Source organism: Rhinolophus sinicus, linkage group LG03, assembly GCF_036562045.2.
Source record: "Rhinolophus sinicus isolate RSC01 linkage group LG03, ASM3656204v1, whole genome shotgun sequence".
In the NCBI taxonomy this organism is placed as follows: Eukaryota; Metazoa; Chordata; class Mammalia; order Chiroptera; family Rhinolophidae; genus Rhinolophus; species Rhinolophus sinicus.
The window spans coordinates 11,030,241-11,058,023 of record NC_133753.1 but is presented as its reverse complement, the minus strand read 5'-3'; the positions used below and the strand labels follow the sequence as shown (position 1 = coordinate 11,058,023).

General features: G+C 38.2%; 1 protein-coding gene across 1 annotated transcript in view; it reads right to left on the bottom strand.

Annotated features, from left to right (window-relative positions):
* The window catches only part of CATSPERB (cation channel sperm associated auxiliary subunit beta), a 65,026-nt gene that overhangs the window by 12,089 nt on the left and 25,154 nt on the right, over positions 1 to 27,783 (bottom strand). The window contains 10 exon segments of the mRNA XM_074326742.1: positions 2,069 to 2,208; positions 8,054 to 8,392; positions 10,252 to 10,439; positions 13,892 to 14,046; positions 16,298 to 16,452; positions 20,442 to 20,586; positions 22,752 to 22,904; positions 24,285 to 24,437; positions 25,454 to 25,500; positions 25,769 to 25,835. Coding sequence (XP_074182843.1) covers positions 2,069 to 2,208; positions 8,054 to 8,392; positions 10,252 to 10,439; positions 13,892 to 14,046; positions 16,298 to 16,452; positions 20,442 to 20,586; positions 22,752 to 22,904; positions 24,285 to 24,437; positions 25,454 to 25,500; positions 25,769 to 25,835 — 1,542 coding nt within the window.

Here is a 27,783-nt window from a genome sequence, read left to right as displayed (position 1 = left end):
AACCCTGCTGACACCTTCATCTTGGACTTCTAACCTCGAGGACTATCGCAAAATAAATTTCTGTTATTTAAAGCCACTCGGTCTGTGGTGTTTTGTTATGATGTCCATAGCAAACTAATATAATAACCAACTAATGACAGAAAAAAGAAAAGAAATAGAAAAAGAGTGATGACAGAAAATAGAGATAGAGTGATAAGTTTGACATGAAGATCTGTTTGAGAATAACTCATAACAGAAAACACATTCTTTTTCAGGAAGAAAAACATTCCAATCTCATTGGATATGGGCAACATGTGGAAATGAACAGGAGTCAAGAAGGCCTTATTAAATAAACACCATCGTTACATCCAACTCACATCCATGAGGCTTCTCCCAGTCACTGATGGACATTTGCTTTGATGATATGAATAAAATAATTCCTATCTGGATACATTTTGAAAGGAAATTATTCACTTAGCAATTACTGTAGTTCACCAAGATACGTTCTTCGTAGGAATTTGTGCATAATAAATGTATTTGAATCTTGAACAATATTAAAGGTTCAACAAAATCTGATAAATTCTGTTTGGCATTGAATTTTAAAAATGAAGAAATACTAATAACTATAGTGGTGTAGTAGACTCTGGTAGTGGTAGTTTTACCCCATCCCCATGTTCTGTAGCCACTACAAATGATATGTTTTTTCATGAATTTTAGCCAAAACACATTGAACCAGAATCCAACCAGGGTTATATTATTAAAGTAAATTTGGGGATGGGGTTGGGGGTGGGAGGCACAATTACGTAAAAGACAAGGAAGCAAACAGAAAAAGTCAGAATGCTGGATATTCTATAACACAACTGACCCAATTTCTACAATTCAATGGCAGGGGAAGAAAATGGAGTAGTACCTTTCAATTAAAAGAGACTTAAAAGATAAAAAAGAAAATCCACATACTGTGTGAATCTTGTTTGGATCCCAATTCAAACAAACCAACCATACGTTTTTTTGAGAAAATTGAAGAAATTTGATTATAGACTAATTTTTATTGAATTTATAGGTTTTAAACCAAAAATTTAGTTTAAAAGTTTTAGGAATGATAATGGTGTTGTGGTTATGTGAGAGATGATACACATGTTTTTAGAGATGTGTATGGAAGCGTATAGGAGTGAAATGACACAATGTCTGCTGTTCATTTAAAAATATGTCAGAATATAAACAAAATTAAATAGGGATGATAAAATGAAAGTACCAAAATCTTGACTATTGTTTAATTTGAATTTACATAGAGAGCTAGATGGAAATTCTACTTTTCTCTATATCTTAAAGTTTTTATGATAATTTTTTTTTAGAATATGTAGAAAAGTATTTATTCAGAGGGTAAGGGGGGCGGGGGGTGGGGGGTGGGAGATGAGGGTAAGGGGGATCGAATATATGGTGATGGAAGGAGAAATGACTCTGGGTGATGAACACACAATGGGATCTATAGATAATGTAATACAGAATTGTACACCTGAAATCTATGTAATTTTACTAACAAATGTCACCCCAATAAATTTAATTAAAAAAAAAGAAAAAAAAAAGTATTTATTGAGTCAAAGGGATTAAAACGTGTAGTTAAGTGAAAGGAGGACATTTTTTATAGTGTATATACACTGCCCTCCCAGTTTTAGGGGGGAAAAAAGAAGAAAATACTGTACGTTTATACTGAATGAGCATTTCCTACGTGCCAGGCAATGTTTTAGACGCCCTATTTGAATTATCCCATTTAATTCTCAGAACAACATTATGAAGTAGGTGTTATTACTGTCTTCTCCATTTTATAGATGAGGAAACTTAGCCTCTGTAAATAACCTTGCCAAGTTCACACAGACAGTACCAGAAGTGAGATCTAACTCAAATAGTCCTTTCCAGAGCTCACCCTTTTAACCTCTATTCAGTTCTGTCACACTGCCTTTCTGGAATACCTAAAAGTACTGAGTCATCCTTCATAGGTAGGATGATGTGTAATTTTTCCTTCTTTTCCTCAGCTTACATTCTAAATGTTCTATAATTCATACTATTTTTTTGTAATTAAAGAAAATCTTACTTGACGTAAAGTTTTGCTAGCTATGGAAATTTCCATTACATAACTATCAGTATCATCAAAAGCGCCTTCAGCTTCAATTTCCAACAGATTTGGGTTTCCAACAACGACTTTCAGTAGTGGTATTTCAAATGTTCGAACACCTACAGAAACAAGGCCAACGGTTAATATTAAATCATGAAAAATTTAAACAATTTAACAATGATGGGCTAATCAGGATTCCAGAATATCTACAGAACCTCTTATGAAGGTTGCATAATGGCTGCAAAAGTATAGTTAGGAATTTATATAGCATTAACTTTAATAGTTCTTAGAAAAATTTAACGTCGCAAATATTTTCTCCTATTTTCTCACAGAAATATTGCTGCCCACCACCCTTCATCCCTCAGCCAGGTTCTCAAATGGTCAGTTGGTTAGGTCACACTGAGTTGGATAACTCGGTAGAGAAACTGAAGAGTGTACGCTCAATTTAAAGGGTGGTCAGTCCATTGTTACCATGAGAAAACTCCTAGGCAGTTAACACAATGTCACCAGGGCAATTTCTGCTTGCAAGTTACCCGTTTGCAGTCTCTCCATACTGAGCAATTAATGGAAAAAGAGATTTGAAAGACCATGTAGTCTAAGTGCCATCTTTACTAATCAGTAAATCAGGGATGAGAAATAGTAAATGATTTGCCTGAGTCTCACCTGCCGCCGTTGTTGTTAAACCAATGATCTGGCCAGTGCTTCCTAAGCTATAACTGCGGATTTTAAAAAAATGCAGATTCTGATTTAGCAGGTCTGAGGTGGGGGCTGAGATTCCAAGCTGTACATCTCCAGAACTTATTCATTTTTTAACTAGAAGTTTGTACCCAGACCAACATCTGGCCATTTCCCCCACCACCCCCAGCCCCTGGCAACCAGCATTCTACCCTCTATTTCTATGAGTTAGACTTTCTTTTAGATCCCACATGAGTGACATCATGCAGTGTTTGCTTTCTCTGTCTGCTTATTTCACTTAGCATAATGTCCTCCAGGTTCAGCCATGTTGTTGTAAGTGGCAGGATTTCCTTGTTTTTTTTTTATGGCTGAATAATATTCCATTGTGTACCTATGCCACATTTTCTTTATTCATTCATCTATTGATGCATGCCTATGTTATTTCCATCTCTTGGCTATTGTGAGGAATGCTGCAATGAACATGGGAGGGCAGGTATCTTTTCGCTATACTGATTTCGTTTTTTCAGATACATACCCAGAAGTGGGTTTACTGGATCATATGGTGGTTCTACTTTTAATTTTTGGAGGAACTTCCATACATTCCATAGTGGTTCCACCAATTTACATTCCTACCAACAGTGCACAAGGGTTCCCTTTTCTCCACATCCCCACCAACACTTATCTCATCTTTTTGATAATAGCCATTCTAACAGTGATGAGGTGATGTCTCATTGTGACTTTGATCTGCGTTTCTCCAATGGCTAGAAATGTGGAACACCTTTTCATGTACCTGTTGGCCATTTGTGTCTTCTTTGGGAAAAATCCTATTGAGATCCTTTGCCAGTTAATTGGATTATTGGGGGGGGGGGTTGTTATTGAGTTGTATGAGTTTCTTCTATATATTAACCCCTTATCAGATATGTGGGTTGCAAATATTTTCTCCCATTCCATAGATTGCCCATTCATGTTTTTGATTGGTGGGTTTTTATGTGTATTTTGCTGTGCAGAAGCTTTTTAGTTTGATGTCATCCCACTTGTTTATTTTTGCTTTTGTTGCCTTTGCTTTAAGTACCATTTCCAAAAAAATCATTACCAAGACCGAGGTCAAGAGCTTTTCCCCCATGTTTTCTTCTAGGAATTTTATGGTTTCAGGTCTTACCTTTAGTTTTTATCCATTTCGAGTTAATTTTTGTGAGTGGTATAAAATTGGGGTCTTATTTCATTCACGTGAATAATCTAATTTTCCCAACACCATTTATTAAAGAGACTGTCCTTTCCACATTATATGTTCTTGGCTCCCTTGTCAAAGATTAGCTGACTGGATATGCATGGGTTTACTTCTGGGCTCTCTATTCTGTCCCGTTGGTCTGCGTGTCTGTTTTTTATGCCAGTACCATAATGTTTTAATTATCATAACTTCGTAATATAGTTTGAAATCCGGGAGTGTGATGCCTCCAGCTTTTTTCTTTCTCAAGATTGCTTTGGATATTCAGAGTCTTTATTGTGATACACCACATTGACAAAATGAAGAATAAAAAATCATTTATCATCCCAATAGATACAGAAAAAGCGTCTGACAAAATACAATGTCCATTAACAATAAAAACTCTCCACAAATTAGGCATACAAGAAATGCACCTCAACACAATAAAGGCAACATATGACAAGCTTCTAGCTAACATCATACTCGTATTTATCATACTCAAAGCTTAAATCTTGTCTTCTAAGATCAGGAACAAGAGAAGGATGATCATTCTTGCCACTTCTATTCAACATAGTACTGGAAGTCTTACCCAGAGCAACTGGTCAAGAGAAAGAAATAAAGGTCATCCAAACCAGAAAGGAAGAAGTGAAAATGCCTATGTTTGCAGATGACAGGATCTTATATATAGGAAACCCTAAAGACTTCACAAAAAAACTTACAACTAATAGACAAGTTCCATAAAGTTCCACGATACAAAATCGAAATACCAAAATCAGTTGCATTTCTACACACTAACAATGAACTCTCTGAAAGAGAAAAATTAAGAAAAATATCCCATTTACAATAAAATAAAAAAGAATAAACTACCGACGAATAAATTTAACCAAGGAGGTAAAAGACCTGTACACTGAAAACTATGAGACGTCAGTGAAAGACGAAGAAGACACACTAAATGGAAAGATACCCAATGTGATATTGTGCTTTCTAATAAGAAATACATAGTTGGTCTTCTGTCCCATTTCTGGCACAGAGCTCCTAAACCCTTGGAATTTCCTAAGTGAAGAGAGCAATAAAGCTGTCTTTTGTTAGGTCAGTAAGGTAACTTTTGGACCACACCTAAGGATGGGGGCCAGTTGCCAGGAGAACCAACCACCTAATCAGAAGGTTGGGGTAAACAGGTCCCCCCCAGCCCCACACTCAGGTTGGCTCAATTGCCAATGGGGAATGATTTAATCAGTTATGTCTATGTAATGAGGCCTCTGTAAAACCCTAAAAGGACGAGGTTCGAAGAGTTTCCAGGTTGGTGAATACACGCAGGTGCTAGGAGAGTGGCGTGTCTGTGCCACTCTGTGCTCTCCCCCCATACTTTGGCCTACGTATCTCTTCCATCTGGGTGTTCATCTGTAACTGTTATGACATGCTTGTATAATAAACTGGAAATCCAGTAAGTAAAATGTTTCTTTGAGTTCTGTGAGCTGCTCTAGCAAATTAACGGACCCTGAGGAGGGGGTCACGGAAACCTGCAGCCTGTAGCCAATCAGTCAGACGCACAGGAAACAATCTGGGTTTACCATTGGAAACCCAAGTGGGGGTGGGGGTGGGGGCGGAGGCAGTTTTGTGGGACTGAACCGTTAACCTGTGGAATCTGATCCTATCTCTGGATAGACAGTGTCGGAACTGAGTGAAATTGTAGAATAGCCAGCTGGTGCCTGGAGCATTGTTTACTGTGTGGGGAATTCCGACCTCATTGAAGTCAGGTCTAAAAACCCCTTTACCTGGGTTTACAGATTGTAAGAATTAATATTAATGTCCATACTACCGAAAGTGGTCTACAGATTCAATGCAATCCCTATCAAAATCCCAATGGGATTTTCCATAAAAACAGAAAAAGAAAAACACCAAAAATTCATAAAGAACTACAAAAAAACTGCATTTCTAATAAGCACCCAGGCTTTGCAGATGTGGCTGGACCAGGGACATTCCTTTAGCAGCGTGAACTAGACTTTTCTTCACAAGAAGGTGATTGAGTTAATTTGCTGATTACCTTTTGGTTCCATCAGAGTCAATGAGTAAAACTGATTGCACCACTGAACAATTAATTTGGTACATTTTAAAGCTGAACTAATTAGAACATTGTGGGATTTGGACTGGAATATAAAGAGATAATAAAGGAACAGAATTCTAAAATCCAGAGATGGTAAAAATAACAGGTAAATTGTCATATTTTGACATAAGATAAAGTCATGTTTTGAAATCAGTGAAGAAAGGATACACTATGCAATAAGTGATGTTGGAACAACTAGTAAACCATCTACAATACACCAAAACAAAATCTAGATAAATTAAAGAATTAAGTGGAAAGTTAAACCCATAAAATTAAACCTCTAAAATTACTTGAAAGGAATAGGGACAAATAGTATTATAATCAGTGAGAAAGAGTTCTAAGGGTTTCAGAAAGAAGTTTTTCAGGATATTTAGTTCACAGTATGATGGAAATAGAAATAGATGTCTTCCCTTTTTTTTTTTCAAAGCCTATGATTTTCATTTATATAAATTGTATTTGATTCTGTTTTTCAAATAAGCCCCCTTTAAAAATAGTGTTTTGTCCTTTCATTATGGTTCATGTATCTTCTTTTCTCTCTTTAAGAGTTTTACATGGGGTGGCCAGATGGCTCAGTTGGTTAGAGTGAGAGCTCTCAACAACAAGGTTGCCGGTTCAATTCCCGCATGGGATGGTGGGCTGCGCCCCCTGCAACTAAAGATTGAAAACAGTGACTGGACTTGGAGCTGAGCTGCGCCCTCCACAACTAGATTGAAGGACAACGACTTGGAGCTGATGGGCCCTGGAGAAACACAATGTTCCCCAATATTATACAATTAATAAAATAAAAAGAGTTTTACATATGCTTATTTTATAGTGTCCTCCTGATTTTTCTATTATCTCAACCTCTTGAAGATTAAATGTCCTATGCCTGTTGGGTCATTTCCTTACATAGCTTTAAAATTCTTTTCCTTGATTCATGCTCAATGATTTCTTTTTTCATGGAATTCTACATAACTTGGGTTATGAAAATATTCCTACAGAGGGTTTTGTGCTGACTTATGCTGGTGCCCAGGGATTATAATTACTTCTCAGCTTAAGATTCCTGCATCTGGTGGGTACCCTCTGGTGTTACACAGTCTTGGAGTTTGGGGTTTTTATAGGAGATTCTTTTTCTCCACTTTGAGCCCCAGGGAGATGATAATCTCCCTAGCTCCTTTTTTTGGGTTGGTATGTAGTTTTCCTGGTCCTCTCTTCATGGTTTAACACTACCACCTTTATGTGATGGTCTCAGTTCCAATTTGCTATCACAAAGTAGAAAGGCCCAAAGCCACATCTCTGCCAAGGCTGGGGCATTAAAATCCATCACTGCCTATGTAGTCTACATCTGAGCCTCGTGTCTTTCAGGCAGCCGCACAGTAGCTAATTTTTTTGCCTTGTCACCTCTTCATTTCTGGTGACAACATTTTTTTTCTCTTTCCCTCCCTTCCTTCCATCTTTCCCTCCTCTTTTTCTATTATAGCTCAGTTATTTACTAAAACTTTTTGTTGTATTTTTTTCACTATGCCGTTTCTCCATCCTTGTTAATAAGTTCTTTACTTTGCTAATAAATAAATACCTGGAAAAATGGGAAAAGTATAGAATTTTACTTAAAAGCCATTATTTAGCTAGCAATCAACACTTGAAATAATTATGATAATTCAAGATGTTTAAAAGGTTTTCTTTTCAGAGGAAAGCAAAAATCCAAACTAAAATCCCCTGTAAACTTGGGCTGCTAACTTAATCTTATTTTCCTCATTTGTAAAATGGGGATTATAGTCTAGCCTTTTAGAGTTGTTACAAACATTAAAAGATGTATAAAAAAAATCACTTAATACAGACCTTCACGCATAGTAAGTGCCCAATAATTAGGAGCTAATACTGGTATTAGTAGAATACTATGGAAACCAAAGATAAAAATATATATATATCACAAAGAGTATTATTTCACATTCAAGGAAAGCAAAACATCTCCTTTTGATGTTTCCCAAGACAAATACCTTACCTTTTGTATTAGGTATGACCTTGACTTTTAAAGACTGAGATTTCCCCAGATCAATGTATTTCAGGACATTGAGAGATAGTGAATCATCATGTTGCTGAAACCAATAATTGCACGGTTTTTCATATATAGTCCACGTTCGGCCATTCCTCTGCCCAAAGTTGTATAAGAACCAGGAGTCTTTTACAAAAGTCATACCGTTGGGTACCCTTCCAGGCATGGTAGCAATAGCTAAAGCATTCTTAGCATCTACAATTCTTGTGATGAGGAAGCTGCTGTAACCGGGAATCACCACAGTCTTCTCTACGTCCAAATCTTGAAATGAGGAAGTAACACCTGGAGCTAAAACAGGAATGACTTGATATAAAATAAAAGAGCCAATGTTCTCCAAACATCCTGGAGGACAAAACTGATGAGATGCACTACTTCAGTTTTTAAACTGTGGTCTGAACCATAGAACACAATTGCCAGATTTCAGGTGATACTTCAAATTATTTTATAGAAAAGATATCATGAATATGTCAAGCACAGACCTATATTTTACCCTTTACTATGAAACAGATTCTATAAAATTCCCAGCAGAAAAAAAAAGCCATGTAGGACTAAGCAATTATAAGAAACCCGATTTCTTTACTATAAAACTGCCAAGAGGCTTAATAACCTAAAATCTTTATTGTGATTCTACAAGAGAAGGATAATGTATCCCCAGCACCTAAAGATCTGCCTATTACATAGAGGCTGCTCAATAAATATTTGCTGAATGGATGAATAATTGATTGTTTAAGGAGAGCAAGAAGATTTGGATGAAAAGAGGCTCTAGGGCATAAGGAACATTGTCATTTAAGGAATGGAAGGGGAAAAGATGCCACAAAGCAGACAAAGGAGAAATGATTAGAAAAAATCCATGACAGAGAATATGAGGGAAGCCAACAGAAGGGGGTTTCAAGGAGAGGGAGGGCATCATTATCACATGTTTCTATTTTTTTTCATTATCACATGTTTTTGATAGGTCTTGGAACACATCAACAATACTCACCTCATTCTGAAAAAATAAATAGAACTAGTCAAGAGATCCTCCAATTCCCTTTATGACTCACACATGCTCTAATCTCTCCCATTCTAGACAAAAATCCTTTTTTACAATTCCTCCAACTGCCACATAATTTCCTCCTCTTTGTAGTGAAATTCCTTGAGTTGCCTTAATTCACATCTTCATTCCTCTCCTCTCTAAGTTTTTGAACCTAATCCAATCAGACTTTGGTCTACAATACTCTACCCAACAACAGCTTTTGTCAAGCTTCCCAACAACAGCTCCCCTGGCCAATTTTCTTTTCTCGTCTTATTTGACTCACTGATGGCATCTAACACAGGAGTATTCCCTCCTTCTGGAAACATCTTCACTCAGTTCTCAGAGCAGACTATCCAATCTCCTTTACTGATTCTTTCTCATCTCCTGGCTGGTGTCATAGCACTATCATATATATGCAGACCACTCAAATTTCTCTCTCCAGTCCAGATGTCTTTATTGAACTCCAGATTTGTCTTTCCAAATAGCCACCTTATTTCTCTACTTAGATGAGTAACAGCATCTTAAACTTAATATGATCCCTCACCCAATTATCATAACAGCCTCCTGATTTCTCTGCTTTCCTTCTTGCCCTCTCTCCATCACCTGCCCAGTCTACTCTCAACACAGCACCTAAAGTGATCTTGTTAAAACCTAAGTCCTATCATGTCACTTTCTGCTCAAAACCCTCCAGTGGCTTCCCATTTACTCAGAATAAAACGCAAATTCTTATAATGAACTATACTAGCTTTTACTGTGTACGCATATCTATCACATAATCCTTTGAAATGGCAATATCCTACACAACAGTGATTCAAAATTATTTTATTATGGAGGGCAAAATCTGCATGGACTTCCCATTTTCTTTCATTTCTCCTGAATACTGGTTAATACAAAAAAGTGGGAATAAATAATAGGTCCTAGTATTGATGAAATGTCAATGAACTTATAGCTAGGTTTAATTGTATCAGAAATAAAAAATTCCTCTAGACTTTAGTAGATGTGGACTTAGGCAGATTACCAGTTGGACTAAATTTTAAAATCTACTGCTCTATAAATGAGCATGGACAGTCTTCTCAAATGAGAACTTTTTATTTTTACTAGCCATAAGAAATATGTTATGTTATATACTTACTTTGCATTTGAAGAGTAAGTTTATAGAAGTTTCCATCTTGATTGATGGAAAGGGAACTAGACAAACAAGAGCTCTCACTCACGTCTTCTACTCCAAAAGGGTCTGTCATTTCTGCAATAACTGAGGACAAAAATCCTTTAGGAGTGTCATGTTTCAGTATCTTTCTTATGTGAGCTGTTCCGGTTTTCCTAAACAAACAAATAGACAGTAAGGAATTTGGATAAAACTGTGGCATCAATGAGCAAGTTTATGAATATATAATTTACAAACAAAATATGCCACAAATGGCTGACAAATGAATATTTGATTAATGGTTCTTCAACCTCATTAGTTAACCAATGAAATGCCAATTACAGTAATGGGATACAACTTTCCACCTATCAAATTAGCAAAGACTTTTAAATGATAGGGTTCAGGAGTGGCAAGAATTGAGTGGAGAAAGGCATTCATCCACTACTGATGGGAGTTAAGTTGGTGCATACTTCCCAGAAAGCAATTTGAAAGTATTCATTAAGAGTGATAGCATTATTTGTTTTCCCTCTGATTCCATAAGTCTACCAGTAGGGCTCTATCCTAAGGAAATCACTTGAAACACAGGTGATAAAAATCTTTCCACACAAAGGTGTCCATCACAGCATTATGATAAAAGGTGGAAATAAGAGATGCCAACAATGGGAAAATTAAGTAAATGTTAATACGTGATTTACTTAGACAAAATGCAACTATTAAAATATTTACAGCGTTTTCAATTATATAAGGAAAACGGTCATATATAATGTCTAAATGAAAGAAGCAAGGTGAAGAATGTTAAAATGCATATTAAAAGAGCTAATCAGTAATTCATCAAAGTGTTAACAGTCATGATTTCAATTTTCTTCTTTAAATTTAGCTGTGTTTTAAGAAATTTCTACAATGGACATGTACTTTATAATCAAGAAAAACATCTATATTTAAAATGTTAACCTAGGACATCCACATGCAAAAGAAAAAATCTAGACACAGACCTTCACAAAAATTAACTCAAAATAAATTACATATTTCAACTCTCCAGTCATTTAGGAAGCATCTGAGGTCATCATAAAAGCATAATGTTGTATGAAAAAGGCAAATTCCAGGAGAAGGCATGCGTAGCTATGTAACACATCTAGTAACACTAAGCAATACATTTTGATACATATGCATGTGTTAAAGTCATAAAGAAAAAAATATCTTTAATGTTCGCCCAAAATTCAAGACAATGCTTATCTCTAGAGGATGGGGTAGATAGCATTGGGTTTGGGGGAAAAAGGCAGGAGGAAAAAAAAAAGAAATGCTGCCCAGAAGGATTGTGGAAAGGGCAAAGGGACCCCAGGAGAGTAGCAGACTTCCAGAGGCGTGGAGGTGATGGGGGCAGTTGTCACCAATTAGAAGAATGGCACTTCCCCCTTTAAAGGACTCTGGGGTCTCCATCAGGAGGACCTCTCATCCCTTTTTTCTCACCTCCCTTCTTTCACCCAAACTCTAGAAGGGCTATAAATTGTAAGCGAGAAGGGAGGAGGCTACGAACAAGAAAACAATGAGAACGAGAAACACTCTCTCTCCCCACACCCCAGGGTTCCCAGTTTGGGTCAGGTTCCAATCAGAGTTTGGGAAACAAATTTAAATTGGATGAGAGTTTGACATTTTTTTTTAAACACTAGACAGGAACAGAGTCAGGTGATTATTAAGTCATGTGATTATTACTTTTCTTAAGCCAAGGAAATATTTACTTACTCTCTAAGGGAAAAGCTATGGGGCTTGCCTGATATTTCATCTAGAGGTAGGAAAGAAAGTAAGCCCCCAAAGGGGATTTGAAGAGACACAGTAGGAAGAAAAATAAAGTTGGTTTCTCTAGCTTCTTTAGTAGACAAATTACACATAAATCAATCCAGTTTTTCACCTAATTAGAAGCCTTCGGTGCCTCCTGCTTTCATGGAATAACATCCAAATTCCTTACTAGGACTCAGAGTCCCTGTCTGACCTGGCTCCACTCTCTTGAATGACTTTCCTCCTTTGTTCATGACACTGAAATCACTCTGGGTTTCTTTTGGTTTCTCAAACACACACCATGCTTTTTGGCCTGGGGGCCTTATACATGCTGTTCTCTCAGTCTGGAACCTTTCCTCGACCCCCATCCCTTCCTTCATCCTCAGCCTTCCGATCTCGTCATAAGCATCACTGCCTCTGAGAAACTTTCCAAGATCCTCCAAACAAAGGCTCATCAACCCCCAGGAAAACACTCTCTCAATGCTCCACTCTTTTCCGCTGTAGACTTATGTCAGCTGTAAGTACATACTTGCCTACGTCCAGTGCTAGCGTACAACAAGGAATGTCTTCCCCCCCGTTCTACCACAGCAGCAACCACAGAGCTTTGCACACACATACGTGCTAAGTAATTGTTTGTGGAAGAGCTGAATGAAAGGCACCCCCCACCCCCAATATCTAGATATCTGCCTTTGGCCTACTGCTCACCTCATAACTCTGGGCTCCCAAACCCTCAACTGCCCCAGTCGAAGTTCCACTTGCCTCCAGTTCTCTGATCCTGGCTCTTTGCTCCCATTTCCTGCCTGGGGTTTGCCTGTTCCCTAGTTTCTGAGCAAAGTGACTACATCTGATCACAGAATGTGTTGGTCTGGTTCTCACATATTCTGATCCTTAAGAGAATCTGCTTTTAAAAATAATTAGGTGATAAGAAATGATTAACATTAGGGTGGTATGAAGATGTTAATTTTTTAAAAAGTGATTCTATATGTTTTCTATAAGGCCGTACCTATAGCATAAACATGAAGCGAGTGACCTGGAATGGCACACATACACAAGCTGTTGAAAATAAAAATCATGGGTACTTTTCTTAGAGACAGAAAGTTCTACAGTCCTCATGGAAAAAAAACAAAACAAAACAAAACTACTGCCAGCATTTGTTAAGTCTGATTCCAGTCTTCATGCCCACCTCCAAGTGAGCTGCCCGGGGGTGCATGGGGTTGCTGGTTATGGGACAGGGTATGTCCCGACAGCCCCATACATGTGTAAGAAACAGATTTCACCCGGGTGGAATAGGGCCTACCATATTTGGGATAGGGTGAGTTTCTAGTAATCTGAAGTTGTTCCTTTTCTGGTTATTAGATTTTGAGGTGTTGTAGAACTCATAATGTTCTTCAAAGAGACTATTTAGACCTTGAAGATAGCTTCAAGGGTCACTGGCTCTTGCCAATGTCTTAGAAGTAAGCGTTCCTGAGAATTCTGCATACCTGTCACACAGTATTTCATGCAAGATGGCCTTCACTACATTAGATGTGTTTGTTGTTTGGACATACGAGAAGTGCCATGTGAGTGAACACTGGATAAGCAGTATCCAGTGTAGCCCAGAACGTTTTCACACTCAAGATGGCAAATGTACATTACTATAGCTTGGCCTCATGGTGCTGATATGCCTGGCCCTGAGTTCCTGAGATTGTGGCATCATGTAAGTCACCTTGGCATCTCCAAACACATTTGGCCTCATGAGGTGTCAAAAAAACTTACTCTATTTGACCAAGAAAAGTACTCAAAAAAGTAGGCTCAAAATTTAGAATCTAGAAACCAGTGTGCAATCTAAATAAATGTGAGGCAAATCAGTACCTACCCGGAGTGTATCACTTTTCCCAAGTGAATGTTGTTGAATTGCTTGGTGTATCTGCTTTTCTCAGGTTCATTCTCGGGTACATATGCATAAAAGATCATTTCATCTAAGGTGATATACTGCAGAGCAAGTGCGGTCTCAAAGCCCATATCAGGAGCCTGGAGTACGAAAAAAATAGATTGCATTTACATGTACTTTTTATATTTCAATTATGACAGAATGCAAATAACACATTTATTTCCAGTTCACATCAAAATAATACTGGTTGTGTATCAGTAGGAGTAATATCTCTACATGCTCTATTTGAATATCCATGTGTATGCAAGGGACAATGCATTTTTCTGTTGAGGAGAAAAAGAAATTCTGAGGAGTGAGATTCACTTTAAGATTCCTGTGCCCTTTATGGGATGCTGAGGTGGAAGGGTGTATGGAGACTTGTGTGTCTTCTGCTGTGTGTGTGTGTGTGGGGGGTGGAATCTGGAGGTGCAGATTTTAAACTCAGTTCTCATTTAGAGTTTTATTTAGGAAAGGAGCTGTGAAGTACGTCTCTTCATTGGAAAGCTGCTACTCCCAGTCCCCTGAGAGTGACTGCACAGCTACTGTCTGTGTCCCCAACTCTGGTAGCTCCTGCTCATCTCATTTCCTCCAGTTCACAAGGCTTTCCCTGGCAGCCAACATGGCATCTGTGGTTCAGTTTTCTGGGCCGTAGCTCTTCTTTCTAACACATCCTTCTCCCATCCTGATCCTGTCGCTTTGGGAACTTTTAGGGGGCGAGAAGAGAGGTGAAGACCAGGCCCCAAGGGCATGTTGGAGCTAAGCTTGTTTCTATGAGGTGAGGAGGGAGGGGTAGGTAGTGCAGGCGGGTGGCAGCATAGTCATCACAGAATGGGCTCCAAGACCCATTTTCTGTTATGCCTTTTTCCCTAGTTTCTTAAATTTGGGAACCCACTGAGAAGGGGAGAGAGTGGGAAACAGATGCAAGGAGAATAAAAGTGGGACTGAACAGATGGCTTCAGGACTCTGAAAAGGCAGCAAATGCTTTAGAATTCTGTATGACAGTCTAGCCTGGGGGTGCCAAGAATATCCCATGAAAAGTGTGTGCAAGTCCAGTGAAAGGTAACATAGTGACTAAAAAGTACAGTTGAGGCCCTGGGACCTGTGGCCTGGTTAGATGTCTGAGTCCAATAACTATCATGTGATAGAGGTAATTTGGGGTAAATTATTTGGCTTTCCTCTGCCTCACTTCCTTATCGGTAAAATGAGGATACATGGTTGTCACAAAGAGTAAGAGCTCACAACAGTGCCTGGCAGACTCAGGGTCAAATAAAGGCTAGTGATTCTTTTTATCCAGACGGAACGCAGAACGCATAGTTTGTTTGGGGGAAGGGAGATGATAGTATTGAGTGTGAGTTCCTTGAACCCATCCTGAGTATAAACCTCTCTCGGCTGTTGATTTTCATAATTTAAACTTTCATCTAAGAGAGCTCAGCTATGTCATACACATTGTGACATGGGTGAAAAATGACGGCGACTGCTTTTTTGGTTAGTTCTATCCTCCCATTCATGTCATTGGATTGACATCTCTGCAGAGCTCACACCACAGACTGGCAAATACACAGGGAGTCACGTGGTGGCATCTTACTGTCACAAGGAAGTCCCACGTCACCCTCTCTGACTACCTCAGACAAAAGAAATGAAAACACCACCCTCTCAGCCGCTTTGACCTGGTCATTGGGAATGTTTTATTACCACTAGTCATCCTTTTTTCTATTTCCTTTAGGCCGAAGGGCAGGTTTTATTAAACCCTAGTCGAAACATCTGTTTGATTCTATATCGGTGTATCGATGAGAGTCCATTTGCATGACCGTCCACACAAGGGTGAGTTCGTAGGCAGATGTGCCTTCACAAGTAGCATACTATACATGAAAATTATTAGAAAAATCTGCATGTAGTATCATCTATAACTCCTTCCCACGTTACCATTCGAAAAGGAATAAATGAGGGGGGCAGGGTTAATATAAAAGAGAAGGGTAAACCAGTATGAAAAACAGAACTCGAGTTTCTTGCGGTCAATCTTGGGAGGTAGAAGATCAAACCTGCCAGGTACCTGGGTTGGCAGGAATGGGTCTAGCTTGGAATAGCTGGTTGGGTTTTGCTGTGTAGATATTTGTCTGAAGATACCCTGGGTGGAGTTACATCTGTATAACCCGGTATGGGACTTGGAAGGTTTGGGAGATGCTCTCTGGTATACGAGTATGGCGGTTTTTCCTTTAGTTAAATAGAGCAAAGTGCCTTAATAAGCGTTTGTCCCAAGGAATCTGCTTTCCTAGTTTCCCATTATTCTGTGTATATAATGTGGCATCTATTCATAAAACAGGGCGAACTATTTCAATGCATTATATCACTGACCTGTCCAAAAATACCTTTAGAATTTCCTAAGGCTGCAAGTGACCTGCCAGCTTCAAAACGATCTGGAGTCAGTTTATGTATGACTCCCACGTGGTCATAGTATAATGTGAAAATTTTATCAGTAATAGATCCAATTTCAGTATATCTTTCCAATCCTATCAGGAAAGAAACAGAGGTCTCTTGATAATTGATACAACACAACTAGAGAACGTTTAATACGATCCTTTGTAAAAACTCCTCATTTAAACTAAGGGGTGGGAGTAGGTCTCTGAGATGCCAGAAGTAGCAATATAGAGGTTCGTCTCTGTTGAGTCCCTGAAAGTCTTTTCCAGGCTCCAATTCATTACAGAACCTGGTCGCTGAAGTAGGTGAAGGATCGATAGAGTGAGCGGATGTTAAAGACGTCTGGAAGGAAAGAAGTCAGCTCCCCGGTAGTGGAGTCTCTCCCTAATGCCGAAGTCAGGTTCCTGATAGGTAGAAGGCAATGAGAAAACAACCCTCAGGGCAGCAAGGGGAATTAGTGGTAGAGACCCCTGAATCATAAACTACAGGAAGACTAATATGTTGATCCAAATTTGGTGTCCTGTGCTTCTCTCATGCCTTAGGGCAGCACGGTGGAGTTCTGGGAGTCATGTGCTAAGACAGCAGCAGCATTCACTTAACCAAACAAACACAGATCCAGAGAAAGAGAAAGCCCCCTGAATGGAGGATGGAGCCCGAGTGAAAGCTCAGGTCTCAGGACGGAAAAGGCTGATTTCTACACACGACCTGCCCACCTAACATGCCCTAGCTCAGCCCGGCTCTCCCAAGAGGTCCATTGTCCCCTCCCTGACCCCTAAACGCTGGAGTACCCCAGCACTCTGTTCTTATATTTCTTCTCTCATTATCTCTGGAGGTCCCGTCCAGTTTTAGGATTTAAAATTCCTCTTTATGTGGATGATTCCCAATTTCAACATCCCACCTCATTCTCTTCCCTGCGCTCCAGACTTACATATCCAACTGCCTATTGGCAGCTCCAGGTCCATGTCCGCTAGGCATCCCAAACCGAGCTCGTCCTAATGCTCACTCACATCCTTAGCCTCCTCCATCCTTGGCCTTCCTCACCCGCATCAACGCCACTGCCTCATCCCTGCTGCTCAGTCCAATCACCTTGGTTTCATTCTTAATTCCTCCCTCTCTCACACACTACACCTAACCCATCAGCAAGTCCTATTGGGTTTAACCTCAGAATACACATAGAACCCAACCACTTGTACCACTAGCACCCTCTACGAGCCAGTGCGGGCTATAGGAAGAGATTTATTATGGGGAATTAGCTCATGCAGTTATGGAGGCTGAGAAGTCCTACCATCTGCCATCTGGAAGCCAGGGGACCTGATGATGTAACTCCCAGTCAGAGGCCAAAGGCCTGAGAACTGGGGGACCACTCATGTAAGTCCCCATCCAAGGGCAGAAGATGACCAATGTCCCAGCTCAAGGAGACAGGTGGGAAGCCACAGGGTGAATCCCTCCTTCCTCCACCTTTTTGTTCTACTCAGGTCCTCAAAGGACTGGATGATGCCGACCCGCATTGGGGAGGGCAGTCTCCTTTACTGTGTCCACGATTCAAAAATTAATCTCATCCAGAAACATCCTGACAGACACACCCAGAAATACTGTTTAATCTGGGTACCCCTTGGCCCAGTCAAGTTGACACGTAAAATTAACCATTACAATTGCTAAGGTTCGATATGCCCTATTTCACCTATAAACATAAGGTATCTTTTTTTCACATTTTAACATCTTGTAAATTGAGACTCATTTTATATCTGAAGTGTCTTACAATCATTGTCCGCCAGGTGGCACTCACGCCATTGTGTCAATTGGCTACAACCGCATGTATGTCATCTCAGCTCTTTATATTGCCATGACTTTGAGTTTCCTGAATCACTGGTGTAGGACATACTGAGTTTTGTTGCTGCTTAAAATGCTTTAAAAAATGTTACATTATAATTAGGCATTGAAACAGTTATGGTGGGTGCAGCAAGAGAGGAAAACAGTGGGGCTCATATTTCTCAATAAAGCAAAATGGGACCGGAAGAATTATCACAATTCCAAATTTTCTTGTATGATCACTACTGACTACTTTCCAGGACATTAGGAAGGAAGAAATCCACAAGTAGATGAAATTGCATTATGTTTTGTTACTGAGATAACATGCACAATTTGTCTTATCACACACCAACCAGTGCAACTACAGGCATGGGAAATAATGTCAGAGAAATCCAAGCATCACCCACCAGGATCACTGTTCAGACGCTGTGTTAAAGTTCAATTGGAAGAGTTTTTCTTTTTTTGTGTTAATAGAACAAGGTGCATCTTATAATCAACGAACCTCCGATTTGATGAACTACAGTGTTTATAACATTCTTCTATTGGCTTTGCCTATGAATAACTGGGTGAGTTGCCTCCAAATTTTTAGGCAATATTATTTTTCTCTTAAGGTTCTTCAGAGGAATATGTGATATTATTCATTGTTGCAGCAGAGAAATCCAAGGCTGGCTTGATTTTTTGTGCCTTTAAAATTGATTTACGTTCTCTGTTTCAAATAATTCAGAAGTGTTTTTGCTTTTATTATTGGGTTTGATTTTGGTTTAAAAAAATTAATGTCTAATAAGACATTAGACATTAATTTTAGACATTACCAATTCTTGGCTTCCTTTATTCCCCTTCTCTTCAGTATTTATCCATTCATCCATATCAAAATGCTATAGTGTGCCAGGAAGTTTCGGTAACAGAGAAACACAGAGCCACCACCCGTGTTCATGACTGGAAATTCCTACGACTTGCAGCTTCTCAATCATCAGCATCTATATTTGTCATTTTTTATTCTTTCCACTTACTTATTCATTCTACACATGGACATGTTTCTACAGTTTGTATCTATAATTTGTAAGAGTTTAGAATGTATATTGCCAACTTAGTTCAGTTTTCTTAGGTGTTATTATTTTTCTCTTTCCAAAGTCATCTTGCTTAGTCTATTTTGATTTTGTTTCACAGTATGTGCTGTCTATTCTCTATTTGCCAATTCCTTCAGAGCCATTCTCAGGCTTTCTCTTTCATGACTGGTGCACTGGAAGGCTAACTAACCTCTATGAATTGCAGTACTTTCCAGCTGGCTTCTGATTGGGTTTGGCCAATGAAAGGCACTAACAGGAGATAAGAAAGGAAGGAGAGAGAAGTCTGTCTGTCTACTATCTATCTATCTATCTATCTATCTATCTATCTATCTATCTATCTATCTATCATCTATCCATCTATCTATCTCTCATCTATCTATCTATCTATCTATCTATCTATCTATCTATCTATCTATCTATCATCATCTATTTATTTGTATTACCCCTTTAATCAAAGGGATTGTAATCACTTTCTCCCATTGGTAGTCTCTGGATATTTTAATATTATTGTTGGTTCCTTTAACTCTGTCCACTGCTCTATAAATAGTGCCCTCTCAGGTGAAACACTTGAGTGGAATAATGTTTCCTGCCAGGACCATAACTAATAAGGTATTTTTTACCAGAAATGTCCCTAGAAACCGGAATATCCGGGTGGGAGTCTGGGACTCTAATTTACCAAAAAAGATATAAAATTGGCCAATGATCATATAAAAGTGTGCTCAACATTATTTTTCATGCAAACTGAATGTTCAATGAGATAACATTACATACTCAGCATGACGGCTTCCTATTTAAAAGACTAACAATACTAATTGCTGGGAAGGGGGAGCAACTGGAATTCCTTCATATTACTGGTAGGACAGTAAATTGATAAAATTACTTTCAGAAGAGTTGTTTAAAGGGTATAGAATTTCAGTTTTACAAGATAGAAAGAGTTCTGGCGATGGATAGTGGTAAGGGTTACAGAACATTTTGAATATATATAATACCACTGAGCCATACACTTTAAAATGGTTAAGATGGTAAATTTTCTGTTATGTGTATTTTACCACAATTAAAAAAATATTTTTTAAAAATCTATCACCCCTAATAAGTTTGAGATGTTAGGATTAGTTGATTAATATGGCAGATTTTTTTTTTTTTTCATGTATCTTCTAATTCCTGGCTCACAATAGTGCTTACACCAAGAAAAGTGAATTCCTCACCAGCTTTCGTCGAGTAAACCTTTCCACTCTGGGAAACAAAAGTAATATCGGAAGTATAAAAACTATGATAAGTATTCTTTATGATATCATCATGAAAGTCAGCCAATAATTCGAAAGTGTTGCCACCATCCATTGAGAGCCATACCTAAGGGAATAAAAACATAACAACTCATTAAACAGCAGCCATGTAACAGCAATTACCTACCAGCCTAATCTTCCTACGTAAGAAAATTCATGCAGCATGGTTTTTCCCATATGCCCACATCTGTATTTCTCTTTCTTTCTCTCTCTCTCTCTCTCTCTCTCTCTCTCTCTCTCTCTCTCTCTCTCTCTCTCACACACACACACACACACACACAGACTCTTCACTTACTTGGTCCACTCTCATTTCCCTCCTAGAGTTTGTACGACAGCGTATATGGTAGTCTCAGGTCTACACAGTATGCATGGTGAATGTAAAAAATAACGAAGTTATTCTCATCATCTTCCAAATGGGGTTCCCTTGTTCCTACAAGGATGAGGTACTGTGTGTATTTGAATATGGGGGAGAGAGTTTACCCCATCCTGACAGGAGACTTCAAGTTTTAGGCATCTGGCAAATATGTATGTAAACATGTTTTGTGGGGAAAAGCCCCTTGACAGTTGCAAGGGTGTGTCCTGGGAACCCTCTAAATACTCAAATGTTCTCTACCGTGGTATGTAAGTTTCTCCAGTGCCTCATCTTTTGGTAAGAGTTGTTTGAAGATAAGTCACATCTTATATTGGATGAATCCTGCTTAGGACACCTTTTAATAGTCTCAGTTTTATTCAAATGAAGATTTCTGGTTTTTAAATTTCTTTTTAAAAATTAATTTCAATGACAAGTTATATCTGAAAATAGGCTTTTCTTAAATTTAAAACATTATAATGTGGCTGAAATTTCTTTGACCACCATCCCCTTCCCAGAGGCAACCACCATAATTAGTTTGAAAACTCTACACATTTACATTCATATATACAGAGGGTGCCAAAAAGAAAAAAAATGCATACAAACTTTAAGAAAGAAAAAGTGTATTAAAATTGTAATACTCAATATGTACTGATAACAAAAGATGACTACAAGTCACGTCGGACTTCTGCAATTACAAGAGGTGCTCAAAGTGGTTACCTTCAGCGTAATTTCAATACAGTTTTTTGTCAATTTAGCTATTGGGTTGTCTTTTTTGTGTTGCTTTGTAGGAATTCTTTATATCCTTACATTTCATTCTTTGTCAGTTAAATGTGTTACATGTCATCTCCCAATTTGTATTTTCACTCCTTACAATGTCTTTAATGAACAGAATTCTCCTCCTCCTCCTCCTTCTCCTCCTTTTCCTTCTTTTTTGTTTCTTTTTAGTAAATTGTATGTATCTTTTAGATTTTCTATATAGACAATCAAATATTATTTACAAGTAAATAGTTTGCTACTTTTTAATATTCGTGACTTTAATTTCTTACTTTTTTTCTTTGTCTTATTGCATTTCCTTCTGTATACTCTTTTACCTCTTAATAATTCCTTGGTAGAATTCCAACTGTGGTTAAATACAACTCTCTGTCTTCTACATTACGTGTGAACCCCCACAGTTGAATGTGGAGAAGAACATTCAATAATGACGAACTGGTCAGACTTTGAATTCCTGAGGACGAAGCTCAAGCAATCATTCTTCATTCCCTTAGTCAGCTCACTCTCCTCGCAACTGTATCACTCTGTTTTCCCTTCCCTCAAATCCCCAACATTCTTCCTCCATCCTCACTCTCAAATAATAACTTTTACTTTTTGTTGAGAAAATAGGAGATACATTTCCACATCCTCCCATTACGGCATCTACCCCTAGACTCTTCCTTCCCTCCGGGTACTGTATGATAATTGTCCTCCGAAGGACAATTTCTCCACCAGGGCATGACTCTCATCTCCTCTCACCTATTTAGAAACATCACTCCCGAAATGTTTCCCCTCTCTCTCTTTCCTGCATCATCAGTTTCCCCCTCCTACTGAATAATTTCCATCAGCACACAGCGTAACGCCTCCTATCTTTTTAAAAAATACCCCTCTTGACCACCCTTCCTTCTTCAACATTGCCCCATTGCATTGCTCCACTTTTCAGCAAAACTTTCCAAAAGATTTGTTTGCGTTCCTTGCCTCTAATTCCTCTCCTCTCATTCTCTCTTCATCGGGCTTTCCACCTCTCTGATCATCACAGTGACTGTTCTTTACTTGATGTAGAACCACGCGGCATACAGGAAGTGAATGAGCCACTCGACCCCAGCATGTGAAATTTCATGTGTACTCACCTGATTACCATAAGCATATAGAAAATGGCTTCGGGGATGGAATATCATTCCAACAGGAGAAGAGAATGATGCAGGAAATGTGAAAGATGGATATTTTAGTTTTAATCTTGGTTTGTTATTTCTTAGGATGTGTATAGCGACAGTGATCTCTTTCTAGAAACACATAAAGCATGAGCAAGTCATAAGAATTTTTCTATGAATAATACTAGTCTATCTTCCAATTTTTAGATGGGGACACATGCATTGACACAGCCTAGAACAGGAAGGGTTAGTAACCATCGAGATCTCTTTACACTTTCTCCTCCACCATATACATCCATTTTACAGCTGTCAAATACGAAGTTTGGAAGATTAAATAATTTGTCCAAGATTCAATAATAAATAACAGAAAAATTGAACTCGGCAGAAAGACTCCAGTGCCCACACGCATAGCTATCATGTCAAACTTAAAAAAGTGTGGAGACTTGGGCCACACTTCTATTGGATCATGACCTTAAAGGGGACAATAACATGCACCCCAAGATATGCCACTTTGGTATAAAGATTATTTTAAGCTGAAGACATTTGAGATCCAACAGATGCAGAAAAAAGCCTTTCCTTATCTGACTAGAAGAAGCAACTTCTAGAAAATAAGACTGTCATAAATTCTTCTTCAGGGCAGATCTACTGCCAGAAGGGAGAATGTGAATAAAACCTACCCCGATTCCCCCTTCATGGAAGTTTTATCATCCCAAAGGAGACAGAGAGACCACTCATACCTGTATAAACAAACATGATCATAAACTTTTTTATTTCCTCTTTGTTCTTCCATAAACCCATTATCTTTTCATCTGTTTTTCCTTCAGTGCCTTTCTCATCCCCCCTTAACCTATTAAGATGGTATATAACCCCCAAATTTTCATCATCTATTTGAGTTACTCATCACTGACTTTCACCCGCCTGTATCTGCACTTTGTGCATAAATAAACTGAAAGAAAAGAAAAATAAACTGTTTTCTTTTCTCCTGTTATGCTGTCTTCCGCCAGATTAATTTGTAGGGCCCCAATTACTGAACCTAAGAGGGTAGAGACAAATTAATTTTTCTTCTAGAACCATAAGGGAAGCGCTGAACTTACATATATTTTTAATGGCTCTAAGAAAATTTCGAATTCACAGCTGGTGTTGAGACCCTTTGGAATAGAAAATACAGATCTGCGGCAATTTAATGTTTTTGTTCCTCTAAAGTAACCACTTTTACGAAACCTTAAATTTACACAGACCTAACTCAGCTTATATTCTCTGGGAGAAAAGCAAAGAAGAAATCACTATGCAAATAGCACCATAGTCTTCATTTTCATCAAACTGAATGACAAGCAGAGGCAAGAAATCTTTACAGCATCTTAGTCTGTATTCTTAACCATAAATAATTTTGCTGTGGCTAATTTTGTCAACCTCTACTGCCAAAGATCACATGAATTTTGAAATAAGTGTTGCTTCAGTCAATTTTCATTATTGTCATGCCAACAGCATTCACCTCCGGGCTGTAAGGCCTACCTGGTAACTTAAGAGGTAGACTCCACAACTGTGGTCTTGGTCAACGAGAAAGGTGATGACAGTCAAGAGACCAGCTTTCATTCCGTGTGGAATGTGAGGTAAGCAAGGTAACCATTCAAGAAATGGCTCATTACTATAAAAACAAGAGCTTGCCTACAAAAAGAGAAAAGTTGATGCCGTTCTTTTTTATTTTTATTTTTTTTGCAAACAATTTACTGCTAGATTTCTCAGGTATTTTGATATACTTAAGTGCATAGTGCATTTTATTATTATTATTATTATTATTAGTTTCAGGTGTACAAAACAATGTAATAGCTAGACATTTATACCCCTCACAAAGTGAGAACCCCCTTCCCCCAATCTACTATCCCTCTGACATCGCACACAGCCGTTACATTTCCACTGTCTCTATTCCTTGTGAATACATATATATATATATATATATATATATTTATATATATATATATATATGTATATATATATACACACACATATATACATATATACATATATATATTGATATATATCTATATATATTAAATTATAGTTGACATTCATTAATGCCGCTTTTGACATATAAGTTCTAGTGAGTTCTCTTAAGCAATGAACCACTGGGGTTGCCCTGACTGACTACAAATAACAGTGGTAAATGTTTCATGTCTGTGGTTCTCTTCTGGGGGATGTGAGTCTAGAAGACACTGCAAAGCATCACTTTCCCGCATGGACTGTTTTTCTAGAACCACTGTGTAGGTCTAGATTCAACATAATTAGGTAATTACCATTAAACCCAAGTAGAGACAACACTGGGAGCAGAGTCGTTGTTAAGCCTTTCAGTCTGCAGAACAGCCTTTTTTTCTTTCTTTCTTTATTTTATTTTATTAATTTTATTGGCTAACAATGTGTTTTTCCCAGAACCCATTAGCTCCAAGTCAAGTTGTTATCCCTCAATCTAGTTGTGGAGGGTGCAGCTCAGCTCCAAGTCCAGTTGCTTGGACAGCCCACCATCCCATGCGGGAATGGAACCAGCAACCTTGTTGGTAAGAGCTCGTGAGCGCTCTAACCAACTTAGCCATCTGGCCGCCCCAGAACTGCCATTTTTTAGATTAACAACAATCCATGAAATCATGGACGATAAAATTTCTTACCTTTTAAAATATTCAATGCCATACCTCACTTAAGGTCCTGTTTCTCTCAAAGGTGATGGTAACATAGTCAACTATAAAATATAAAGGTATGGGAATTACAAGCGGCACCTCCATTTCTCAGCACCCCCTTAAGTGTACGCGGATCAGTTTCCTTGCCCTTGCATCAGGTCATGCCTGTTGTCTCAGATTTACATTTATTTTTTCCCCTTAGTTTTAGGCCAATAACTTATACAGAACAAAATCTACCTCTACATTTTATTCTATTTTTATTTTATGTCATTTTATTTCATCTATAGATGCTGAAAAAAGCCTGTTAATATTTCTTTAACTAAAATTTACCTTCAAAGCGTTCTCTGTTTGCAAAGCATCTTTCACTATACCACAATTTTCCTTTGACATAGTCAACCTACACAAATAAATAATAAATAAATAAATAAAAAAATACATACATAAATAGTTAATTAATTGGTTTAGGTAATGTGTGGACTTAATTAAGGCTTAAAATAGGAAAATCATTTAAAATGTAAAAGTTTGATAGTTCAGGAATGTGAGGCAAATGAAGAGAGAAACATGATATGCAAATAAAATAAAAGGTTGTAGAATGAAGACAATACACAAGAATAGGCTTTTTGAACAACAGACCAAAAAAAGAATAAAAAGTTTTTTTCACATAAATTAGCATGTGTTAATGAAAGACATTGAACTGTCTTTTGAACTGTCTTTTTGAAGCTAGCAGAAATGATTAACCTTTCATCACAGTCAAAATGGATCACATGTTTATCTTTTATTCTTCGTTAGGTGCAGCTAGGCTTAAGGAGTCTTCACAGAAGCCGGATAGCAGCAAGGAGCAGTAAGAACAAAGCCACAAAAATACAAGTTTTGAAAAACTGGTCATAAGAGAGAAGCTTCCAAGAAAGGGAGATTGTGTATGTTGGATATTAATGATATGCAAGAGCTTGAGATAGTTTTGTTATAGGAAGATTCTGACTTTCAAATTATTAGTGAAACGAAAGGGAGACCTTCTTACATTTTTATAGGTCAGTAATAAAATCTATATAATCTGTACATTATAATCCTTTTAAACATTCTAAAATTGATAGTGGTGATAGCTGGACAACTGTGAATACACGACAGGCCAAGAACTGTACTCCTTAAATGAATGAATTTTATGCTATATGAATTATATGTTGATAAAACAGCTAAACGAACAAACAAAAAAAAGCTTTTTAAAACAGAATGGACAACAATTTATTTGAATGGTGTGGTATCTTCAAGCTAAGGTGTTAGATTGAATGAAACTTGTGCATTCTTATATAAATCTTCAGGTCTGCAGGATACCATAATTACCATTTTTAATATCTGGGCCATTAATAAAGAATCTTTATTGGGCCCTGACTTTTCTTTCTCATGCTTTGTTCCTACCTGGAATCAAACTGGTAACAGCCCAGTCAATATATCTGAGGATAAGTTAATCTGATCAGGTTGACCTCATTTTTAGGATGAGCTCATGACCCAGGTCCGACTCAGAGCCACAAAGATTGGTCAGGAATGAACACGTGATCCAAGCCAGGTCAATGAACTGGCCCTGCGGCTTGCTGGAACTACTGGAAAAGGGATACCGTATTCCTATCGGGAATGCTAAACTGATTGCTTATTAACATGGCGGCTATTCTTACTAACAATTGGAGAAAACCAACTGTTTACTGAGAATGAAGCTAAGAGCTAGAAAAGATGGTTGAGGTGACGGGCAGGCCTGACAAGGATGAAAAAGGTAGTGAAGGACCTGACTGTTATAAGTGTCACAAAAGTAGAATTTTATCCTTGAAGAAACAACCCAAAGTCCCTGCTATTTCCACTAAACAGATTTTGGCAGCTAACGAACAGATTTTTCCTCATGCCAATTTCCCAATGCAGCATCTTTGTATTTACTATTACCTCTGTCTGAACATGCTTGGTCAGAATCATTTCTTCAAGTCATTCACGTTTCTGCTTAAATTTCACCTCCTTGGAGAGGCCTGCTATAACCACCATACTTAAAATATAATATTGCCTTCCCTTCGTTCCCTGCGTCCCTTACCTGCTTTAATCTCAGTAAGCCCTGTGTGCTGTCTACAATCATGTTATGTATTTATCTGTAACGGTCCATGCCCCTCAATAGAATAGTAAGCTACGTGAGAGTAGGGGCCGTGTCTTGTTCACTATGGAATTTTCCTTGTCTAAACAAGCATGGACTCTAGAAGGCACTCAACAAATAGTACATGAAGAAACCATCAAGTAGTAACTCCTTCAACTACCTGTCCAAACAGCCACATACATCCCATTCTTACCATCCTTCTTTGATTATAAAAAAGCTC